This window comes from Rissa tridactyla, chromosome 2 (assembly GCF_028500815.1).
Source record: "Rissa tridactyla isolate bRisTri1 chromosome 2, bRisTri1.patW.cur.20221130, whole genome shotgun sequence".
Taxonomy (NCBI): Eukaryota; Metazoa; Chordata; class Aves; order Charadriiformes; family Laridae; genus Rissa; species Rissa tridactyla.
Genome location: NC_071467.1, coordinates 91,081,625 through 91,106,757, shown reverse-complemented (window position 1 = coordinate 91,106,757; position 25,133 = coordinate 91,081,625). Strand labels below are relative to the sequence as shown.

General features: G+C 41.5%; 1 protein-coding gene across 3 annotated transcripts in view; it reads right to left on the bottom strand.

The window, feature by feature from the left end:
• The window catches only part of GMDS (GDP-mannose 4,6-dehydratase), a 427,577-nt gene that overhangs the window by 64,895 nt on the left and 337,549 nt on the right, over nt 1–25,133 (bottom strand). The window contains exons 8-10 of one of the 3 annotated variants that reach the window (XM_054190301.1): nt 18,598–18,716; nt 9,308–9,404; nt 5,709–6,653 (exon numbers count right to left, since the gene is read on the bottom strand). In XM_054190301.1, coding sequence (XP_054046276.1) covers nt 6,600–6,653; nt 9,308–9,404; nt 18,598–18,716 — 270 coding nt within the window. In that variant the 3' untranslated portion in view covers nt 5,709–6,599. Of the gene's footprint in view, nt 1–5,708; nt 6,654–7,510; nt 7,647–9,307; nt 9,405–18,597; nt 18,717–25,133 lie in introns of those variants that run through there. The other 2 variants (XM_054190300.1, XM_054190299.1) reach the window with 2 other exon arrangements.

Genomic DNA, 25,133 nt, shown 5'->3' with positions numbered 1-25,133 from the left:
TTGCCCCTTTGAGAGAAACTGTGAACGGTGAAGGACAGAGATATAAGTCTGAACAAAAACTTCTTGTGGATTTTTTGGGGGAGACTGAAGACCTCTAGCATCAGTCTAAAAGAAAGCCTGACCACTCCAGAAAAGTACCTTCCCCCTCCCCAAATTAGACTTTTCTTAGAAAAACTGAAAAGCCATTTTTGTTCTCTTTTTTTTAGAATATTTTTTGACCTTTTTTTCCCAAAGGTAAAGTTAAAACATTCCACATTTTCTAGGGGAATAAACCTCAAATAACTGAAGAAATAAAAGAAGAAGGTGAAATAAGCCTACTGTCATTATTGTACTGTGAAACACCTGAATAACATGAAATGAAAGCTTTAGTAGACAACGCCCCAAGCGCTGCTGCTTCCGCAGAACTGGCTGCCTCTTCATGCATTTCTCCTAACCTTGTCCACATGGCTGTTTCACGCTGCCCGAGGATGTCCCTCTGAAGGACAACTGCACTCACTCTGATAATGTCTTCAGCAACACCAAAGTAACACTGATACATATTTTGCAGGAGGTGGCACAGGACTTTGAGAATCTGTAGCTTGAAGTACCGTCTTTCAATTAGGAAAAATGCCAGATGCCATGGCATACCCAGGCTCGAGACAGCTATGTCTCCGGCAAACCACTGACTGGAAGACTTCATGCTGAAAAGGCTGATGTCAAGGCATCTGCTGACCCAAACTCGGCAGAAGCTGCTTTTAACGACACTAAAACCATCTCATGGCTTCTCAAATGAAACACACAAACACTCTGTGGCTGTCGTCTTCCATTGTGCACCCACTCACCCATAAAATAAAATACAAACAGCTGAAGGCAGGCAAGCTCTTGCGAAGGCTGGAGAAATAAGACAGGAGTCTAGCCCTTCATTCCAGATTTGCTGAAGGAAACCTCACCTCTGTCTCATATCCTCTGTATTCAAAAGCCATTTTTATTTTCATATAAATCATGTCACTTACAGTTCTGTGCTGCCGTTCTAAAACCATTGCAAGAGTTGAGTTGGCACAGCACTCTTAAAAGAAAAGGTTACAACGTGGTGGGAAACACAGTCAAAATGTGAGCAGCATTGTTAATGTATAGCTTGACTTTTAAAATCCCATTGTAAAATAAAATAAACAGCTTCTGAAAGGGAGGCAGATCTTCAGACATACTCCTACTTTTGAATGCGAACCAGCAATCAGGTCTGTAAGTGACCTCAACCACCTCTGACACCAAGGTCTTTAGAAAGCCCTGGTGGGAACATGGGAACACTTTTGTGTTGAGCCACTCTGCCAGTACTCCAGTCTCACTGGGCTCTCCAAAATGTGGTCTGAACCACAGTTCAGCTCTTTTGAATGTCTGATCTCATGTAGGAAATGGGGAATAGGCTGTAGGTGGTGGAGACTGTTGGCAGGAGGGAATACGTGGCAGTTGTGACAAATGTGTCTTTGGTGCTGGGCGAGCCTGGACTTCTGTGGTGGCTTTTGCCTGCTCCTACCCTCGAGACTTCCCTTCAGAGGCTTTGCATTTCCCACCACATCTGCTGGAGCACAGGGAGTGTTTGTATGGGACAGGCATAGGACAGGCAGTGATAAGAAAACAAGGGATGGTCCAAATGAAGATGAGACAACAGACAGAGATAACAAGGGGGAGGAGGAGGCCAAATGGCAGGCCAAGAGAAGGGGGAGGCAAGGGGATAAGAAGCGAGATAAAGAGAGACTTACTGTGCATGAATAAACATGAATAAGTGAAGAGGTGGCGGTAAGACCCCCCACCGCCAGGAAGGCAGAGAAGAATTACGGGCAGGAAACGTCACTGCAGGAGCAGTTGATTAAAACTACAAACTGCATGAACTTGGTCTAATCCCTTCTTGCCTGCAAAGCCACCCTAAGAGAACCTGGTTAAAGAAACTGTCTTGAGTTATTTCAGCATCTCCACTCCCAAGTGCTGTGCTCGTGTACAACGGGGCAGGCAAGCAAGAATAATCAGCTGGCACCTCCTGGAGTTCCCACAAACATATGGGCTGGACTTCTCCGTTCCCATCACAGATAAATTGCTTTGCTTCATATTAAGATGCAGCAATGCACGTAAGCACACTTGTAGCTCCGAGTATGGAAACTGTCCCTATTAACTATTCATGCCCTTGAAGTGAAGCACTTGCTTGGATGCTTGGCTGAATCAGGCCCTAATTAAGCAGGTAAACAGCCTTCTATCCTCATTCACCTCTCCCTCAGCCTTAATCCTCCAGTCATCTAAGTTTAATTTAAAAATCTGTTTTCAGGAGTTGAGCCTGGATCTGTCACATCCAAGATTGCCACTAATTGCTATGTGTCAACAGCATTTAGAAAAATGAGCAATGAATTAAATTCACCAACCCTTCTGCCTGGATGACAGCTTTATCTTTACACACTAGCTTTTCAACGGGGTTGCAATCTCTTTACCCACACAGAGTGGAAAATTGCCTTGCCCAAATGCAGTTGGAGGTTTCTTCAGCTCGCCCAAACATTTCTGAAGAAAAACTACTGATCTTGTAAGTGAACATATGGAGCAACACCCAGGGTGCAAAACCACTCCAACTTAGAGCCCAGGAGGTAAGGACACCCTCTTCCTCTGGCTAGTCTTGTCAGATAGTTGCGGTATTAGGGGATCAGAAACCAGACTCAGAGAGACAGGCTGATGTTCTCAGGAAGATCAATGAAGACGTGAAGGTCACAGATGACACATGGCTGGTTTCAAAACCTCAGGAATGACAGCAGGGAAAGAGGTGGTGAAGAAGGAAGGGGAACAGAGCCAGCTGTAGAAGCTGCCAGAGAAATATTTTGTTGGAGGCACAGCAGAGGAGGAGCAGGATGACGCAAAGAGAAGCAACTGAGTAAAGCACAGCATATGAGGACTGCAAACAGGGGAGTCCAGAGGGATTCCTTTACGGGATATGGCTGTCTAATACTGATGTAATGAGCTAGTTATGAAGCAAAAAGTCAGAAATGTGTGTGGGAGTGTTGGAGGGGCACATATTAGGTATCTGCTCCCACAAGAAAGGAGGTAAGCTAGGGCTCCTGCTAAGAGTCTGTTAAGAGGATTAAACAAGACAGTGAGCAAGACTGGACACGAGCCTGCTGAAGCTTCTCAGGTTTAGTGACATATTGAGAGGAAAACCTGACAGCAAAAATGATCTTCCTATTTTCTGAGGAACAAATAAGATGAACAGAATCAGGGTGAGTTAAAAAAGTAGAAAGCTGCCTGTGGAGGGACAGTTGTGTCCACTAGGAATGGCAGCAGAGCACAACGCCACCAGGCCCTCCTCCTAACTTTGACGCCGCCTCATGATTTCGCTCAAGTAGCGAAAATGTCTGCTCTGCCATACATGTGTTTCAGAAGCAGAAACCCAGTGATGCTATTTTTTTAAACCTTTTTCACATGCTTGTTGAGAAACATTTAAAATGCATTAACTGCACAGTGCCTTGTAGATGCTATACAGAGACGAGTCACTACTAATCATTATTTTACTTGGCTGAATTCGACAAGTGTGTTTTCAGAGATACCTCTGAAATGCCTGATATGTAAGGCCTTAACTAAAACAAACAAACAAAAATCTACTGCAGGTTTTATTAGCAGGAGGGACAAATAAAAGGAAGAGGGTGGCAAAGCAATGCAGAGATAATGTTGAGTTTGAAGTAAGGAATGATACAAACGTTTTGGCTGACACAGCAGCAAAGTCAGCTTGGAGGAGAATTAAGGACAACAGAGCTAATCATTTACCAAGGCAGTAGTTTTCAGATGCTGACATACATTTTCAGAACAAGGAGAAAAAAAAAAACAAAACCAACAGATAAGAGAAGACTGTCAGAATTACGCAACTTGCAACTTCTTTACCTGGCTGCTAGTGAGGAAAATAGACAGGAAAATCATCTGAAGATTATTCTTCCTTGAATGCTCCCATTTCATTTTCATGACTATTAATACAGGCCACATATTGACACTGATGAGCAAAAAGATCCTTGAGGAAGGGAAGCACGTGTTTCCTCCTGCAGACATCCAAACAGTTTGCAGTCACAGGCGGCTCTGAACTTAAGAGTAGGAAATGAAGCTTGTATGAAAACTAAAGTGGAAGTGTGGGGCATTTAGGGTTTTGTGATCGTGGTTTCATTAGACTCTAAATGCTCTTTAGAGCAGGAACACTTAGAGGAGTTCAGAAATGTTTTTGACTTTAAGAAAGCTGACTTTGGGAGAATGTGATATGCCCCAAGGAATTTTTACTGGAATCCTATGAAACATGGGAAACATAGAGCTGAATTTTTAAAAAACATCTGAAGAGACTGAAATTTAAAGCCGTCCTGCTTAATTCCAAGGCGGAAAAAGGGCAACTGAGGCCAAATGCAGTTAAGTAAAGATGTAAAGTTTCATGTAAGCAACACTAACTAAAGGTTTAGTCTAGTAAGCAACTAACTGAACTAAGACTTGGGAAATTTCTGTTCTATCTCTCTCTATATATATATCTGCAGATATTTAGATACTACAAACAATCCTTTGAAAAGTAAACAACCTGGTAAGGAGGGATACAGAACTTCTTCAGAGTTAGAAAGAGCAATTGGAAAGAAATAATTCGGGAGGATGAAGTACCTTTTGACACTGCCATGAATTCTTCTCCAAACCATTACATGGAGTTTCATTTACATCAGTGCTAGAAAGGACTGGCAGAAAAATGCTTGATTGCTTAAGGCGTATAACAAAAGGAAGAAGTTAGCAGGTTAGCATGCCCTTTTTTCTTTGAAGAATAATAAAAGGCCAGATGACTGCTTAAATATTAGCATCACATTGTGACAGTGTTTCCAGGGCTTGCTTAAAGGAAGGAAATTTGCATTGATGTATGTACATCCTCAGAGTTACAGCCATGCCAGCCCATAACAAACGCGATGCACGAATACAACCTTCAGTTCCTATCCTAGGCAAGCTGTAGGACACCTGCAGAAGCAGGTGGGAGGGAAGGGGAAGAATCCATGTAACACATGCAGAGCACTAGATTCAGAGATAAAAGCAACATTTACATATGGCTGAAAGTTTCTTTTTTTTTTTCCCCCCCTTTTAAAAAGTAACCTAAAGTCCTAACTGAGAGACAGATACATCTTAAGTTCTGTGATGACAGGACAGACTACTGAGACCCGGAGTTAATCTTCATTGTTGCAGGGAAGGACAATGAAATGAAGCAAGCTCCTGTAGAACTGTTAACTTAATATCTGCCATGTAAAAATAAGGGAGGCAATTTTACTCTAACACCTTCACAGGCACAATTTGATTAGAAGCAATTGTGCAATTCTTGGAGGGAAATTTCTGCATACAAATTAATAGTAATTGTCTTGCTGAAAGATAAGAAAATTAAAGACAGGCCCTAATTCTCTAGAAATTACCCAACTTCAGGGGCCGAGAGACCTGATGATTCTGACATCCTGTGCTGCAGGGCTGCTTCTTTCCGCCGACTGCCGTGGCTTGTTGAATTTTGGTTTTAACTTTGAAAAGGAATTTAAAAATAATTTTAATAGTATATTTTTGTGAATACCAAATGGATTATTTAGATCCAAGTATAGACTAAGTTGCCTACCTACAATATGAACGTTCTGATTGTAACAAAAGTAGAAAAGACTAGTGAGATAATTTCTGAAGTATCTACATTTTACAGGTGAGTAAATGGTAGTGGAAACTGTAGTGGAAACTTATCTTTACATGCTTAGGGCAGCAAATGACTGTGAAGTATGACCTTACTAGCCATGTGCTAAAAAAGCCTGCAAAATGTGTGAAAGCATCTTTCACAGTGCATCAAGTTTAGTATAAAAAGCAAACTTGTCACGAAGCTCCTGTGAAAAAGGCTGATTTTAAGGAAGGCCAAAGTAATCATTTTTCCCAAATCCTTGCAGCAAGTTAGAGTCTCCAAACACAATTAAAAAGGGTCAGAAAAGATACCAATAGGAATTCGATGCAAGCCGAAAGAAACGATACCGATAGGTTTGTAGTTGGCAAGATGCAAGGAGGGAAGGAGGGAGACAGGCATTAGAAGCATTAGCAGGAACAATTCCCAAGGCCAGTAAATATCAGGGGGCCCCAAAGCAGTCAAAAGCAGAGTGAAGAGATTTAGAGTCAAGGCATTCAAAGGGTCTACTTAATTTGACCAGAAGACAGTCTCACATTTCAAGGTTTCTTCTTCAGTACAGCTAAGCTTTTCAATGGGAGGCCTTGACCCCAGGGATCACCAACTGAAGAAAACAAATGTGTTTTCAAATGAATGTATTGGCACTGTCAGAACTGACTGTACACAAGATTAAATGATATTTATTTTCACTTTCCAGAATACCATGTTAAATTTTAGAGAGACAGACAGACAGAAACGTTTCCAAATAAGACATGAGAATCTGAGCATCAGATTTTCTGTGTCAGCGGGGATTCAACAACAGAATTCCTGTTAACTGATCTGGCTAAGCCTCCTTCCAAAATGTCAACCTGAGGCTTTCTTGCCTTCAGTGGTCTTGGTGAGGGTGGCGGGAGCGGACACGTGCCGTCAGTCCATTTCAGTTCTCTCATTGCTTTTCCTCGCTTTCTCACGATGGATTGGATTTTTGTCTGGCATTTTGGAATTGCACAGATGTGATTCCCTGAGTGAAACAAACAGAAGTTTGCCTGCCTTTGATAAGGAACAGAAATAAAATCAGAACAACAAAAATGAAAGTGATTCTGTGTACCCATCCTGAGATGCTCTAAAAAGGAAACTTTGATTGCAGGAAGTGGATGCCAAGCCAATCGCCAAAAATCACGGCACCCAAAATAACAGCTGAAAGTCCTGGAACACCCCTGCCCTGCTTCTCTGTGTGGATGAAACAGATCCAAAGCTATTAAGTTCTGCATCTTACCAGCTTTGAGAAGCATTGCGTACTTGAGGATTTAGGTTGGATCTTCTTTGCATCAGGTAAGGAAAATCAAAGTTACAATCAGATTCAGTGTCTTTGCTGCTTCCCATGGAAGAACCATCCCCAAAGAAATCCCCATTCAGAAGTTATGTGGTTGACATTACTATACAAGAAATGCAGTCAGCATAAAAATATAAAGAACTGTTTAAAAAGCTCTTTGCTGTTGTCGGTCAAGAGAAACCAGATGACATGATGAGTATTTCAAGTTGGTCCCCCATGTCTTTCATGCCACACATGAGTAGTCTTGCCTAAACTACATGGACACATGTTTTACTGTTTCTGAATATGCGGATGACAGAGTCCACTTAACTTAAAAATTTAAATAAACCACTGCAAATCAGGACAGGTTAAACTGGCTTGGAACTAAACCAGGGAAAGATATACCAACCTTTGCCATTTCGTAGGCTGAAAAAAATAACACCACTTCTGTATCCTCCAACAAGCTCATGACAACATGCAATAGGTTCTACCACATCTCTGCATAGAGGACTTTGCTCACAGTTCATCTGCATATTCCTTAAGACAAAGATACTTCAAAACCCATTTTATGCTTCTACCTTGATCGCTCTTGAGCAGCTTCATGGCCTTCTTGTGTTCCACAGGAGCCAAGTGGGAACCGTGTTAAACACAGGGCAAGATGAGGGCAGTGGAAGAGAGAGATGGAGCCCAAGGAAAGGTGGCCTAAGACAGACCAGATAATTTCAGACATCTACTAGTAGAGTTTATACGCAGTGCTAATTCAAGGCCACATTCCACTCTGTATTTGAATACATCCCTATACTCATATATGGACCCACTAGCAATTTCATGAGCATTCCTGAGGGACCTGTGCTTACTCACTGTCCCAAAATAGACATGCGTATAGTGAGCTAAATCTAAAATCCAGAAACTGTGCTCCCAAAAGGAGACCAATAAGGACAGAAAGGAGACCACGGGCACCACTGTTTCAGCAGAAAATAGGCACATGAATAAGGTGGAACTAGAGCGAGGGCTTCAGAATAGCTATGTACTACCCGTGAATTTTGAGAGAGTGAATATGTGCTTGTTAGTAAGAGGTATGACAAAGTAGGAAAGTGGGTCTCACAAAGCGCAGACTTGTTGGGTCAAGTGTCCTTTTCCTGTTTGGCAAGTCCTTTTGTCTCTGTGTCCTCCTTATCATCCTGACACCTTACCAAAGCACAGAATGACGGACAGCTCTTAACGACTTCCTAGTGTTTGATTCTGATACACAGGCCTCGCCCTATTTTGAATAACATGAAAGTCTCTATTCCCCTCTGACTTTCCACTTTAGAACCCATGTCCACTTCCACACACACGGGTCCCCACTCCCACCCTGCAACCTGTATCAAGACAGACATGCTCTTGTCACACCTTGCTTGAATCAGGCGGCTGAAGCCAGCACTTCAGAACAGACGGACTGACAGCCGATGCTGCGTCAGCAGCCGGTGGGACTGGTATCACCCTCCCCAGGAGACTAGAACATCCTCTCCTGGGCACACCCGCTCCCACACCGCACAACTGGGGCTATTGTTCCCTGTGTCCAGAAACCAGGCTCCATCCTGCACCATCTCTGTGCGCTGCCACCACCCTGCCTGATTTGGGAATACTGTTTCTTCCCCTCTCCCTAGCATGCTCATTAGGCCATTTGAGCACAGGGGTTAGTGGCTTGGTCCTGCCAGCAGTGTGCGCAGGCTGGGCACCCACAGTAGACTTCACTGAGGCATTCCTGGGAGTAAAGACATGTTCTGCAGATGAGCATTTACTGAGCGGGACCCTGCAAGGCACCCGAGAAAACAAAGCACACATGCACTTCTAAAATGGGCATTCTGTGGTACCCACAGTTACAAAGATCTAAGCTGAACAGGGGATACTCACTGGGTGGAGTTGAAACACTGTCACAAAGACACAGAAGGAGGTACTTTAAAAATCAAATCTATAAGTGCCCACCTTCCTCTCCGCTCCCTTCTTGTGGCTGGAGAGGTGACCACATACCCATTTGAGACCAGAAGTAACGAGAAGTTTGTTTTGCACTTTGTTATGTTTCCCATAAGTTGATGTTTCACCCTCCCCAGGCATCGCCTCTCCTGTTCAGAGAAGATGACCGGAGCAGAGCAGTGTCTCTGTGACAGGATGAACCCGCTCCTCTGGGCAGCGCTGCTTGCTTGCTTGTTCCCAGGTAGCTGGCTGTGAGGGGGCCAACAAGCAGGCTAATTTAGAGCTCTAAAAGCTGGCAGCAGGAGCACAATTAAACCGTTTTCACAGACTGCTGGCCAAATGCAGCAATTTATTGGCTCAGTGATTGGATTATTCATTTGCAAAGCTAAGAGAGGGCATTTTCTTACCACTTCAGTTGGCCTGTAGTACTTGTGATTGACTGTCACATGAATCTTGCCAGTCTCTTTGCATCGTCCTACTTCATTTTCATTCTTCCCTTCCCACCTGTAAAGAAGATAAACATTTAATCAACCCATAATTACTTTAGTGCTCTGATCTTACCAACATTTGGCCTGCTTTCATTTACTTGAGGCTGGTGTCAATTCTCCCTGCAGGACAGTATAAACTCATTAGCTATAGGAACAAAGGCAGAGTTTAGACTTGAATGGAGCAACAATGGCTTTTGAAGTCTCTTTGTTTTGGTTTTTGATTCAGAGGAAGGTCTAAAATACAGGACTTCCAAATTAAACACATAATGCTAAGGGAAAATAAAATGTCCTGATTTCAGAATGTCTCATGTATCTGCAAATAAATATGACTGTAAGGTTTTTCATTTGTGGATTGGTTCAAAGCTGTTTTCTTAAAATATTTTTAATTCTTGTATTTTGGCCAATACTTTCAGGAACTCTTTAACCTATTAATTTTATGGACGTGAAGCTCTGTTTGAATAGCATTAAGCTGCATAATTTAATTTGTGCTTAACTAGGAAAAACAAAACAAAGACAGTTCTTGAGTTTTCAGTCCTAGCTCGACATGGCACTTCACATACACGTACTGTAAACAGTACTCACTACCTGTGAGCTGAAAGCCCGCTACTTTGTCCAAATTAGTTTCGTATGTGTTGAACAGCCTGCAATTTGCTGTAATTTATGTGATCTGCTTGTGCCGTGAACTATTTTGTTAGCAACTGTCCTGGTCTAAAATTTCAGGAGCAGCGGAAGAGGAACGGTTATGTGGGTGACTAGCTCTGCCTTTGGAGAGGCCAGCCTGCAGCCTGGAAATGAGGACAATTCTCTCTCTCAAAACAAATGCTTCAGATGACACGTGTAGGAACATACATTGGTGCATCAACCCGAATCCACTGAATGTACAAAATCCAGGGTTATGATTGAAACTCTATCCTCTCTTTGCTTTTTGCCTCCCAGTGTATACCGTGGGGCTCCGAACCAGCTTGGCATAAAAGTATAGTGATGAAATCCTTTACATTTTTTTGTTCAAGTAAAATCTACATAATTTAAATCAGCACTGTGATTTAGACTATTTAGCCTCAGTCACCAGCAATGAAAGAAAAGTGCTGCTTGCCTCCCACTTACTAACTGTACTGCCAGTTCTTGGGATTTTGTCACAGATTTGATTTCTCCTTGCTCCCCTGCCCCCCTGAAGCGCCTAGAAGAATTTAATTCTTTGACAATCTCAGCCTTCATTTTTGAGTTTCTAGCCCTAAGGGCTAAGGAGGAAAGTCTGAAAATGTGACCTCTGTGTACCCATGAAGGTTAAAACACCGAAAGGCAGAAGGAAATACCAAATATGCGTTATTACTAGTTTTTAAATCCCACGATTTTTTAAGCACAACTCATGACTTTTGGATGACTAGCAAAGCCTGTAGGATGCTTGATACTGGGAACACTTCACATTGAAATAATTTCCAAGAGATAACAGCCACAGTGAAGTCAGCTCTTAATAGTCATGCCATGATGCTAAAGATGATTTATAATTTAAATTTTCTTTCTTTCTTTTTCACAGTTGCTCTGTTTGAAGCCTGAACTGCAAAGTTTTCATTCAGAAGCCAAAACTAACATTAGTCCCTCCCTTTAAAGGGCAGAGGGTAAAAATGTGCAGGACTCAAATGAGCTTAATAGAAAACTAACCGTCACCAGTAAAACAACAGGAAGCGCTTAGATCAGGAGACGTCAGTTGTTGTTGGAGGTCACTGAGCAGAGAACCCCATTTAACACCCAACAGGCTCCAGAAGGCTCGACCGAGCCAGTAAAGACTCACTTAATGTTGCTATCAAAGTTATATAACAATAGAAACAGCTTAAGAAGAAATCTCCACCCGTTTTGTTCAGCCCAGTAATGTGAAAAGTTCACAAGGGAAAAAAAAAAAAAAGTACTTCTCATTGTGAACAAAGTAGCATTTGACAGCCCCACTTCTAATTACTGCTGGCACCTCGGCGCTCACAGCTGGGGACACCATACTGCTGATAAAAGGGATCGTGCGGCGGCCAGCCTGACACCAGGAGCAAGACATCCATTTCGCTAACCAGCTCCCCCTCCCTCCCCTCTTCCTCTAACCACAAGGAAAGGACAAAAAAAACCCCACCAAACCCCTCCTTAATGTATAGTCAAATTGCGGTCAGAGTTATTAACTGGAAAACGTAATGCCAGCTTATCCTGAAGGACGAGCGTGGTGGAAGAGGCATGGAGAACTCTCATGTTGCTGTGATTTTAGACAGCTCCAGCCAGAATGACTTTCTGCTCCTTAAGGCAGGCGCCCAAGTGGGCAAGAAAACAGCCTTGTGTAACTTGGGGGAAACACAAAGGACCCCTGTCTAAAGAAAGTCTGGCTAATCAAGGCTGGGCTAAATTTACAGAGGATAGGGAGTGGATCCCACCCCAGCTGGTGTCAAAGCCCAGGGCTACCAGGCAGGTGCCTGCTAGCCTAGTGTAGGCTTTTCACAAAATGCTGGTCCTACAGCCTGCAGGCAGTGAGCCACTACAGCAAGACCATTGCCTGCCCCACGCTGGGGAGCTTCACCCTCTGACTGAAGCAAAGGATGGGTTTGCTCTCATGGCTGATGGCGCCAGCCACACACCGGAACGCTCTGCACCCAGAGAAAGATGCATGAGACCACGCGTCTGCTACTGACAAAGCAGGTTTGGTGCCCTCTGCGTCCACCCTTCCACGTCAAATACCTCACTGTTGGAGACAGGTGCTTTGGGATTGCCTAGTGTGAGAGTCATTGGCAACTCTGATGGATACTGCTACTATCACTGACCTCAGAAATTTCCATAAAACGAAGGTAATCACATTTCAAATGCATATGCAAGTTTACTTGCTTAAAAGGCTCTTCAGCTCAAGAGCTTTTATGCTTTGGATTTACAGACGAACGGACTTCATTTAACTTAAGGCTAATTCCATATCTGCGGCTCACTACTGTTCTAATACTTATTATCAGCGGTGATGAATGCTCCTTTCCTCTTCAGTTCTGGAGATTCCAATTATTTTTTCATTTCCTATAACTATTCAGTAAGACAGCAAGCTTCAAGCTATAAAAACATCCGCAGGTACGGAGGATTTTCTGAGGACGAAGAGCTGGGCTGCCCACCCGGTGGGGTGTGAGGTAGGCAGGGAAGGACACAAGGAAGCCAGGGTGATCGAGGAGGGTGGGAATAGCACTGCAATGGACCAAATGGTCCAAATGGCTGTAACTGAGAAGCAAACAAGGCAAAGTACGTATATTTTGTAGGTGGTGGTGAAGTCAACTAAAAATGAAACCTTCCACAAAAGCACAGAAAAGCAGAACAAATATATGCATTTCATCTTTACATAGAAACAGAACTGATTGCATTTTAAAAAATGGTAGCTACAGCTGCTTAGCCTCTTTATGGAAAATAAAACTACCACGTGCGCCTTTTAAATCAAATATATGCCAATAGAAAATACTTTCACATTTGAAAATGAACAATAAATTAATTTAAAAAAAATTAGGAAAATTTTGCTCTTCCTCCACAGCTAATACGAGATACCATTTGTGTAGACTTCTCGGGTTTGTGGCCTGATTGCTATTACACACGCAGTTAAGCCAAAGCACTTCATTCTGTCCTAGCACTTTATAAACAGCAAAACCGACACCATATAACAGATCATTAATGTCTTTTGCAAGTAATCTTTTGTAGGGAAACTTTAAATATGTTCCTTTGCCACCAGTTCAACCACCAACCTTGCCAGCAGCTCTGATGCATCAAAGCAATCAAGGATATAGGGATTGCTTAACCACAATCTTGTGCTTAAATCTAAAGAACAAGTAGGCTACCATAGAGGGATGTACTTAAATTTTTTTTCAAATACTCTGATGAATCAGGTCGTCAGTGTTTGTTCACTAAAAGAACACAGTTAAAACAATGCTATTGTTGTTGTTATGCTCCCAGCATTGTCAAGCTCAAGTTTCAAAAATCTAAACTGTGACTCCCCACAGTACAAGCCTTTAAAAAAGAATACATGCTAGGCTCCCTATTTTTTGGTTTCTTCTTTTTTTTTTTTTCAGTCCATTGGAAATCTTTTGAAGCTCTTTTCCCTTTACTCCAAATTGTGAAAGTTGGTGTTGAGAGGAAAATGTTTTCTCAAAGAATATTAGTGCTTCTGCAAAAATCAAAACATTTTGGAAAGAAAAGTTTTAGTTTCCAGTGAGTTCCATTACTGTCAACCTGAAACAAAATTATATTAATAATATCTAAAAAGGATACTTTGACATTTTCAGAATGGATTTTTTTTTCTTTCAGAATGGCTTTAGAAATTCTTTTTATGTTATTCTTTCTTTAAAAGGAGGTTAGAAGAGAAACAAAGCTGTCCAGATGACCTGAAATCAAACGCTTTTCCAAATTGCATTTGTGAGAATTATTTTCAATTCCTTTTTTTGGGGGGAAAAAAAAAAAGGAAAGTGGCATTTCCCATGAAACACCACATTTAATTCTCACCCAGTCTTCCTATAGGAGAAACTCTCATACTTCTTATGATGTATGAAATCTTATAATTAAATTGTTACAGCCTTCAAACTTTGAGTTCTGAAACAGTTATCATGTCTGCCTACAGATAAAATCTTGTATCAATAAGAAAGTAATAAAAGCCTGCTCAGCTGGAAGAGTTAATTCTCCAGCTGAAGTGGGTTAAAAGCCGCCCTAAAACATATACTCCACAGTGAGAATGGTGACAGAAGTGGTGCAGTCCTAAGCGAGGACCCTTGCTCATGTGAGTTTACCCAGGCCAGCATCCTTCACTGACCTGGCTGGGTTCCTTTCAACTATCATCTTCAAAATGCCTCCAATTTCTGTATGAGATTCTGTTCCTTTCCTTCTCATCTAAAAGCTTCTGATTTTCCTGAGCTGTTAAATACAACACATAGCACTGGCCAGCCAGCAATTTTTGGTGGACAAAAGCCAGATCTGGAAACAGCAGCTGTTTTGATGGTGACTTTTAATGGCTCTTCTTCCATGTCCCCCCAGCACCGTTACTAACATATTGCTGCCTTTCCAGTCTTACAGCAATCCTTCAAATCTCATGTGTTTCTGTAACCCAACCTTCCATTTTAAGGTAAAAAGAAAAAAAAAACCCAACAAACAAACCAGAAAAACCCTCCTCCCTCAGTTCAATCTCAGTTCAACCTTCACTGTCACTGAAGAGGCCACTGCTCCACTTCTGCTAGTAGTTCACCTCATTAGACCTTATAACTGATCTGCAGACTTCCCCTTTTTTTGGTGATCTTTTATAAGACCAACCGGCACGTTAGTTAAGATAAAATTTGTATGCAGAGCCGAGTGACTAGAATAAAATATTCATTTTTACTGAATTAATTCTGAACTTGGAAGCAATGAATACAACAAATGTGCCTGTATTTTTGTATTAATAAAAAACACAATAAATCTTTCCACTGCTTGAACTTCTTTTTTCTTTTTCTTTTTTTCTTTCCACAGTTGCAGACAGCAGTCTTTGCAGCACTTTGCAAAGAACTCTGAGTGCTGTAGTGGTTTCAGGCTATCTTTGCAATCCTGTTCTAATTTAATAAGATTAATGACAGAAAATTAGTCAAGACAAGCGTTTGCCTGTTTCGTTTACCCCGCTGTAGTTCAAATTATAGGCGGGAAGTGTTTCCCCCAAGTACTACTTAATTAGTAATAAGTAGAAGGGAAAGTAAAAGAAAAAAAAGTGTAATCCTTACAGGGGGAAAATATTTGTAGCTCTGAGGCTTTCCTGTTAGTACAAAGGACTGAATTTGAATGATTCAGAGGACTATATAAATACAATTTGAAATTTCTCCCTTGAAAAAGAAATGTTACAAGAAAAAAACCACACACGGCAGATAAACCTCTGTGTACGGTTTACAGTCAGTTTCAGAGAGAGAATCAGTCTTATTGCAGCTGTACATTTCATTAGTTACAAAAATGTAGTAAAGTTTCTCTCTCCCTTATTTTGGCTAGAAGACATAGTCCTGACATGTGCGAATGACTAGCTGTGACAGTCTTTCTTGGAAAGACTTCTTCGGGCTGTCCTGGATTTTCATCTGTATAAGGTAATGTGAATTGTTAAGAAGACAAAAAACTATAACAAGAATAAAATAATATTTTTAGTTGGTTCATTGGGCAAGACATTATTGCTTTTCTTCCTGTTCTCTACTGCAATATCAAGATGTGACAGCTAAGATTTTGTTACATTTGCAACTTTCCCTGCCAAAGCACAAGGTAGGGATGGTTAAGAGTCCCTGCACACGTGCCCTGTGTTCTCAGATGTGCTACGAGCTCTGCCAACTGCTGCTTGCCGTAACATCCCTCCTGGCCGTTTACTCCATCATTCCATCAGTTTTGAAAGGCGCATTGTACAGCGCAATACTGGGAAGCTGTGCCATCACTTACAGCAGTGGAAAGGACAGCTGGAAATTTCCCAGATAAGATTTTGAGATTGCAAAATCTCATAATGCCTGCAACCCTGCAAAAAAAAAAAAAAAGTGTCGAACAACTCAACCAAACTTTGTGGAAGGAAGATAGGAAGAAAGCAGCCATCCTCACAGGAACTCATAAATTGCAAAGAAAACAGATCAATGGGACTCACCAGCAGGGTCCCACAATGCTAAAAGGGAGGATTTTGCTGCCAGGCTACTCCCTGAAGAAGATATATTCAAACTGGAGGAGGTGGGAGCAGAAAGCCCTTGGGGGTTACCAAGAATGTAAGAGGTTACCAGCTGGCTGGCCAAGAAGCCAGCGAGGGTAAGGAGAGAGCGTGTGTGTGCTGCAAAAGCATAGGCTGGCTGACACCTAGAAAAATTATGGTGGTTCTTAAAAACCTTTCAAATCCTGAGAAATATTTCACATCTAGCACAATTTGAAAGATGAATGATGGCTACAGGATGAGTAGTGGGTCTGTTGTGACACTACCCCCACCCTGGGAGCAGGGGGAACGAACGGCTGGCTTATCTGGCTGGACTATACCTAAAATGACCAGAATTACACCACTGTCAAAATGATCAGCAACAAAATTGTCATTAGCACCTAAAATGCCCCCACATGTATAGCTGTTTATATACCACCTGTAAATGGCTTAAGGAATTCATAACTTGCAGAACTGCCAGGGGAATTAGAAGACCAAGCCTTCTTTCTAAAGCGATTTAGGTTCCTAAAAATCCACGTCACTAGATGTCATGTGGATTCCTAAGCAATTTGGGAAAATTACTTTTAATGATTAGTAAAAAAAAATAATGCAACTATGCCTTCGTACACACGAAATACCTGCCCTACCTCACCACTCGGAGTCATACTGTAAGGTTTCCCTGAGAGAGAAACTTGTGACTGATTGATTCAGTCCAAACACTGACCGCAGTAATCACCAACATGAATGTCCACCGTATGGAGCCATATGTGAGCAAAAAAATTAAACAAACGGGACACAAAATTTCGTGTGTTAGGGCCAACTAAATCTAAAGTAAGCCTTTAATATCCTCTCTATAACAGAAGCTATTCATAAAAGAGCTGTTGCTTTTATTTGTGTAATTGTTGTTCTTTTCTTTAGGTTTTCTGGAGGGCTTAATTTGCTTTCTGAAAAATACATGCTGATTTATCAAACTTGCGAAATGCTGAGATTTCTTAGGCCAACACCAAAGCAGGGAGTTTAATTTTAAACTAATGGAAAAATGTATTGACATCAAAAGAAACTGCGATGTTGAGAACATCTGCAAATAAAGACATTCAGCTAGGTACTGACCTATACAGTTCAGTTTCTAATTTTAGGTAATCAAAATTAAAAAAAAAAAAAAAAAGGCGTTCACCAAACATTCATTCTTGCTTTTGCAAACAACATTAGACAGGGACAAAATAGTTTTCAAAATCACAAGAATTCTAACTTATATGGAGCAACTGAATGCACAGCATATTCGTATCAATGGGAGAATTAGCTTATGAAGACAAGAAGTAAAAGTATAGAAAAAGGAGAAAAAATAAGAAAGACAAAGCAATTACTGGAGCTCCTACTACCACCCCTTTACCCTGTCAAACCCCACTACTGTTAAGGCATATGGCACAACGTGTGATCATACGGGGACATCTCGCTATCGAGAGATGCTAAAAATACGGAGAGAAACTTATTCCCAAAACTGAGCTTTTGGGCTAGAAATTCTATTTATACAGCCTCTCTCTCCCCCACCAGAATTTTTTCTGGAAGTTGATGCCAAAAATTGAAACCAGACTAAAAACTCATTGAGGAGAAAATGTTATTACCTCCCCAGCCACCCACTGGCTGTTCAAATAATATTGTATATATCTGTGCACTTCTGCATATTTATTGAATTTGTCAAGTTTTTGTTCCCAAGTAAAACTTATTGGCCCTGTCAAAAGTTCACCAGCTGCACAAGTGACTTTGATGGCCTGAGGAACAGCCCTGGCGCTAGCGTCATGGAAGAGCCTGTGGCTTTCCTCTCCCTTTTCCAGCTGAGATCGGTATGTTGATGCATGGGGCCCAGAGAAGATACAGAAGGAGGGAAATTGAAAAAATAATAAACAATAAAAATATAAATTACAGAAAGCGCTCACCAAGCCATCCTGGTTTTATTATATGGCCTTGAGAAGGAATTTTGTATTTTCAATCAAACTATGTGGAATATGCATTGTAAACATTCTGCACCCACTGCTCAACATTTTTATGGCTTAGTAAGGGAAGAGCTAATAGGAACGTAGAGTGGGTTGCTACATAATCCTTGTGATGTGGCTGATGGGCTGTCACATGGGAAGAACAGGGTTGGCAGGTGTCATCTCTTGAGATTGCAGAGGATGGGAGCAGGACTGTGGGGATCCGGGGGAACGAAATAGAGAACTGGGCAGAAAAACCCCTTTTGCAGCAGGGTGATGAACAGCACCCTGGTACTAACGTCTTTGGAGGGGCATCTGTCCCCCAAGGTGGGGAGCGAATGGGAGAACAGAGACTTGGAATAAAAAATTAAGACATACTCGCCTACATTTTTCTCCTAATGATCTAGAGGGCAACACTAGATATACCTGCTGTGGTAGTCATTCATGCCCAGAAGGCCTCACACGTTACAAAATTAGAAAGTAAGGTGGAGCGAGGGGAAAGAAGAATGTAGAGAAACAATACTCTGTAACACAGCAAACGTAACAGGCTAGAAATGTTCAACCCATGGCTATCTCATGTTGGTACTTACACAATGGTTTTCCCAATGTGCTTAAATGACTTCTCCACAAATTCACGGACACTATGGACTTCCCCAGTGGCTATGACAAAGTCCTCAGGCTCATCCGTTTGCAACATCAGCCACATGGCCTGTGGAAAGACAAAGTCAGATTCAGTGCACATGTAAGTGGCCTCTTTGGTACATGATATTATATTACCGCATTTTTGATTTGGAAATAACTATACATACACATACATATCCCAAGATGGGAAAATTAGCACTTTTCTAAAATGGTGGCTATTAACCAGTTCAGTGCAGCGCTGAAAAGAGTTCAATTGTTTCCTATTATAGAAAACAATGCTGTATTTGATTTTCAATTTGTCTCACAGCAGGGGTTTCTGCAGGGGAGACTTTAATATGTTTACTTTTGAACACTGAGACTAGCTTTAGTGCTCAAGAGCATGGATTCACTTGTTTAAAGCACTGCATGAATTGACACAGATATGGGGAAAAGAATAAAATTTTGTAATGTTTCAGTCCTGTTGTCTGTCATAGAACGATGTCAAACATATTGAATAATGAAACTATGGGTCCTTTTGGCTTTTTCTTCCATCATATTTATTTTGGCTAAGTTGAGATTTTAATTACAAGTAACTAAAAAGGTAACTAAGAATAGTCAACAGTGTATTTGACCAGATTAATCTGGTTTTCCCCGCTAAATATGTGCTGAATGTTACATATTAAAGCACCATAGCAGAAACCTTTTCCTTTGCCACAGGAACACAGAAAATGTTGGTAGACAAGTGAGACAACCATTAACATCTCTCTCAGAGAACCGTTTGTGTAGCGGCAAAAATCGCAACAGGTTTTGAAGCAAAACTTCATGAGATTGTCAACATATTTGCATTTCGGGCGAGCAGGTTTACTTCCAACAGCAATGTCTTTCCCAGAGTCCCCTCCCACAAACAAGTAATGATGGATGAGCACCATCTCAGAGGGTTGGCCAGCTAAGTCAGCATGAAAGCGGGAAAGCAGATGGAAAAAGAGGCAAGCAAAGACAAGCGTGACTTGTCTGAGCTATAACGGCAGGTACATTTCAGCATTCTGATGTGCAAGCCACTGCTCTAGCGACTGGACTATTTGACTGCCTAGGAGCTGTAGGTGGACAGAATAATTATTACTTTAGATCAATCAAAATGATGTAAACACTTCATTTCCTTTGGAGAGGAAAAGGGAATACCTGTATGGCATGATCCTCATTTAATAAATAACCAGAAAAGAAAAACAAAATAATTCAACTTTCTCTCCATATGGTAAAAAGGACTGTCATCTTCTCACAGCGTAATCCACAACGCTATTTGCATTGACCTCTTCACATCAGCTTTAAAGAAAACAACTTTAGTAGGTCCCTTGATGGTAGTGGATACTCTGCAAATCAGATTAATAAAAGCTTTGGGACAGCTCAGTTTCTCTTGGTAAATACCACCTGAAATATTCAATTTTTCCCCTCTATTCTTAATAAATCAGTGTCCAGCATAGCAAGGCGATACATTCCACTTAAATGGTTCTATTTGCAAGTCATTTTTCTTCCCAGTTATTATTTTATGCATCTTCCAAAGTTTTGACAAGATTTTATTAACATGTTCCTTTTGAACCTTTTTGCTTCTTAAACGTGTGTGGAAGGCTGGGGTTTGGGCAACTGCTGTGTAAGTCCTTGACATTAATTGTGCTTTAGGGATATGACCTGCTGGGCAGGACAATGGCAGCAACTTTATTTTTCCTTTCCAGGGCTGAACATCCTAGCCAATGACGCAGAAATACCCGACTGGCTGATGAAAATCCTCTTGTGGAGAGGAGATGTCTTAACTCGTATCTCTCATATGAGCTTTCTTGGAACACTGGGGTTTCCCTGCTGATTTGAGAGGTCGCCGTAAATCACCAACTCCTGTTTCTTCATGACTGGACAAGCTTGCAGGATTCACAGTAGCAACAGCTTCACAGAAAGGTAAAACGAATATCTAAAATAAGTAATTGATAGCTCTGGTTCTCCTCGTCCCTGATTTCACAGACCTTCAGCTTTCATTAAGTAGCTCAGTTGAAAAGAGAGTTGAAAAGAACAAACTTCTTCCTATGAAGGCACTATTAGAGTGAATAAAGATTTCCAAGATTAGACAGTCAATCAGTCAGAGTCAGAATTTATAGCAGTCCTCCTCCCGACTTTAGTGGCTGTTTGCTGTACATAACGAATTCAAGGTCTTGCCTTTGAAAGGTACACAGCACTGTAGTCCAGTTACATCTGACAGAGATGTAACAACCAAACCTCATTTATTGGTAAAAATCACACCCACTCCCAAATTCAGTAGATTGACCAAATATGCAATATTTACTACACACTTTTGTAAAGTAGTGTTAGCAGGTCTATGTTGAAGCAAGATCAGACTTACGATAATTTTTTGCCATCCCTCCACTTGTCAAGACCTCAGTATTGTAATTCATTGGCCACAAATTTAGTGAGGGTGCTTATGTTGAGACATTCAACAATCCAGTGAGTGTTTAAAATATTTACACATTAATTTTGTGTATTAATATAAAATACCATTAGAGGTTTCTCCTTGCTCTAAATCTTGCGCGACATTGAAGGAGACAGCTACAAAATGCTAACAAAAACCCAGCCTTCGACAATTGGTCCCACCAAGTTTTACACATTTGGATGTATCAGCTCGTCTACCATTTCAAAGAGCAAGCAATCACCATCTTAGAAATACAACTTAAACTGCAGTAAATTTCTACCGGATCAACTTAGCAATGATCAAACAATGCAGATAGAGTTGATAAAAGCAATTTTTGCCTCAGCTCCTACCAGGAAAGAATGTTTAGATTAATGATTACTTGAGAATCTATCACTGCTGGTTCTTTTATTTTTTCTGGCATTCACAATTGTTGGCACTTACAGTTACCTCCATCAAATCAGGTATGAAAAAAATGAACATGCTAAAAATTGCAAACAAAGTAAGCGATAGTTCTGTTTTGCTTTGAGGAAGGTGACCAAATGCTCTTGCTTCGAATGGGTCTGCGTGAACAGTCTGTAAAAAAACCACAAAGGCGAGCCAGAAGATAGGAAAATCTTTGAACAAGCTCCGTATTCAAATCTGCATTTCCACAGGTACAGCCTGTGACAACCAATGAGAAATCCGTGTACGAGCAGTAGCTATACGCTTTCCCTACAGCAAGTGCCAGGAATGTGCTTCCCCCCACATCAGACTCATAAAGGCCCTTGACCTATCAATTTCTAGGCATTTCCTTTAAGAGTTCACATTGTACCAGACTCCGAGCTGAGAATGAGAGGAAAGGGGGAGATACAGCTCCAGGTTTATTTGTCATTACTGAATGGCTTACTGGTTTTAACAGAGGGGAAAAGCTTTGTTTAAATTTCCACTGAAAGTAATTAATGGTTATTGACTGGCAAATGAAGAACAGGTGACACTCTGAATTAGAAGATAAATGATCTCATGTTCTAGCGTGATAATGGGTTAGTAATTGCTACAAAGCCTCAGCCTAGTGCGTCCCATCATAATGCTAGATCATGTCCAGAACACAAAGGCCTCTGTGTGAGAGGTATTCAGCCGTTCACCTCCTGATACAGCTGCAGAGTGATTTGCTCCATTTATTCTCTGATGGACTGCACAACTGAGGCAAAAGTTCACCCATTCTCACCTTCCTGTTCACATGCTGAACCACATGACCCATGACATGGCTGAACTGGGATAAAAACATTGCCCAGCTTTGGCTCTTGGCTATCTTTTAACCATCGCAAGGTCATGTATTTTAGGAATTTTTCTGGTGCAAGAATGGAGAATCGTGGATTTTCCTGTATTTCTTTGCAAAGGCTTTTTTGGACAGGCTGACAGCAAGTAATGAAATTACTTGTGTTCAGTTCTGCTCCCTCTCCGCAATCTTTTGCTCGATCCAGTTAACAAAATGTGGGCAAATGCTGCAAAGGAGGAGAAAACTACTATGGAAACAATTCAGTCTTTGGCTCTCTTAGAACAAGACTGTTCCTTTAATGGTGAATGTAACAAAACATATTTTTCATATTTGAACTCTTTTTGGCTCTGGTCTAGTGACTCACAAAGTCTAAAGGCAATACTATGTCATTTACATTTAAAGACAGAAACCTAACCAGAGAGAGATACGTAGCAAGTCTAGCAAGCGGACACACTTTTATGATTATGTGGACTAGGATATCTGTTCTGCATGCCTGAACTGCAGCCTCTGCCAAAAGCTTTCCTCTTTCATCTTTCCCCTCTTCCCTTTTCTGTATATAAACCCCTGCCAGTACTAAGCACCATTTTCAAGCAACAGATCTAAAACATGAACCAGTCTTCTCCCTACCCAAATTTCTTTGCTTACATAGTGTTTGCACCTGGACTAGTGAAGGGGAAAACCCAAGCTGGACTAACACAGGCCCCATAGAGGTACATTCTGTTCATGCCACTGCCATTATGGTTGTAATGCGCCTGCTTGTCTTGAGCATCTGGAGTACGTTGTAGGTGTGTTTCACCATTAACTTCCAGTCCAGCATCCCAGTGAGAAAACATTTATTAACTGGGCTGTCATCCATGGATAACAAAGACTCGGTAGTTGAGATTATGTTTAACTCTGTATTTTTGATACTTTTCTTTCACTGTCTGCTCTAGCACTGTATACTGTTAAAATGGGCCCATAATCAGGTATCTGCCTATTTAACAGACAAAAGAAATACAAATCCAACTTTCTGAGACTTTAAAGCACAACCAATGATTTCTGCTCTGAAAATAAAAGATGATTATGGAAGAGAATGAATAAAGCTTTTTCTTATGTCTCATCCGATGCAAGACTCAAAACAGATATGAATAAACACACAATGGGATAAATGGAATATGTTCGTGTTGGTACTAATTACTATTGCCCTGCACTGATACAGAGCATTTTTTTCAAGCCCTATACTGTCAAAAAATCTTCTGTACATATTTCTAGGTATTATGCAGAGGAATTCTGACTTCTTTGCCACACACACACACACAAAAGCAAACCAAATCAGTAATGTTTACTTTAGAAGATGGAATAGATAGTTGTAGCTTGATGCAGGGTGCATTGTCCGTGTGTTTCAGAAACAAAGAAGCAGACTGGTGAATGTCTAGCTCTACTTACTTATCACTTGCAGAGGGCATGGGTTACCTCAAGGCTGTCAACAATTAAGGAGCAATTTCTGACTAAGTCAGAAAACACTACCACCCAGAGAGACCCAAGAGTACATTATCACCATTTATAGAAATTCTGTCTTTACAGTATTCCATACTCTATTGTCTAGAAGTGGGAAGAAGAATTCAGTGGGTTGGACATGGTACTCTCTAGCGATCCCAAACCTAGCTATCCTGCTGGGGTCACCACTGAGAAGGAGAATTGAGCATTTTGGGCCAAAGCATGATGAGCCTTCACAGGGATGTGGCAGCAAAGGAGAACCTTCTTCCCATATGGTGAGCACAAAGGCCTGGCATGACTGCTGTTCCTGCATGCATCATGAGGGACTGCTGCCTTCGTGCCACAAAAGACAGGGCTATTGTGTCACCTCCCTCTCCGCATTGTCCCAACTCAATTACACTGGCATGGAAAGAAGCTGCTCGGCATCTTCTGTGCTGCACAACGTGGGGAGATGTCATGCCCATACACTTCCTGTCTGCCTGGATGTGAAGCCAGTTCCAGATGCCATCACCCGGCTCCTGCTGACACAACCCAGCTGACTGGCTGTGGTTTCTCAAGATGCTACAGAAATTACCACAATTGCTGATTGTGCCTTAGAAAAGTGATACTGGGGACATCGACTCAGAGCTCTGAACCCAAACTGACTTCCATTTTACCTATTTATTTACTTTTGGAGGAGCAGGGAGGGAAGGAGAGGTGCTACACTGGCTGAGTCACATACATCTGATTGACTTCTGCAACTGTTAAAAGCGTAGGTGTGTACTGGGTGTACCCGGTAGGCATGAGAGTGTGTTATATAAGACGACTATATAAAGAGACAGTGATACATACATATAATGCACGACAGAGGGGAAAAAACCTCCTTACACATGTTCTGCACACAATGGGGGCATAGCACATATGGCTGAAAAACACTAACAAAGCTCAATTGCAGCAAAAAAGGTCTTGTGATCAGAGTAAAGTATAAGCTGCCTCTGCCTGAAAGCCAACACAAAAGCGTTGGGCATGATCCCATGCTCCCTGCCACAATGGGAGTTCAGTCTAAGTAATGGCTATTGCTTTAGTACTTGTTTCTGACGATGTTATAAGGCAAGGCAAGCACGGCAGGGAGTGTCTTGCCAAAGAAAACCACAGGGATGTGCTGCCAGGCACGCTGATACTCCCAAGGAGCCAGTGACAGCAGGAATATGGGAGCATGTGTAATCAATGTGCTCCTATGCTTTTTTTTTCCTAAAATACAACCCTTCCTGCTCAGTTACTTAAAAAGTAAGGGTGCACACCTGTCAAGCAAGAACCTTATTACGCCATTACAGTTTGTATTTGAA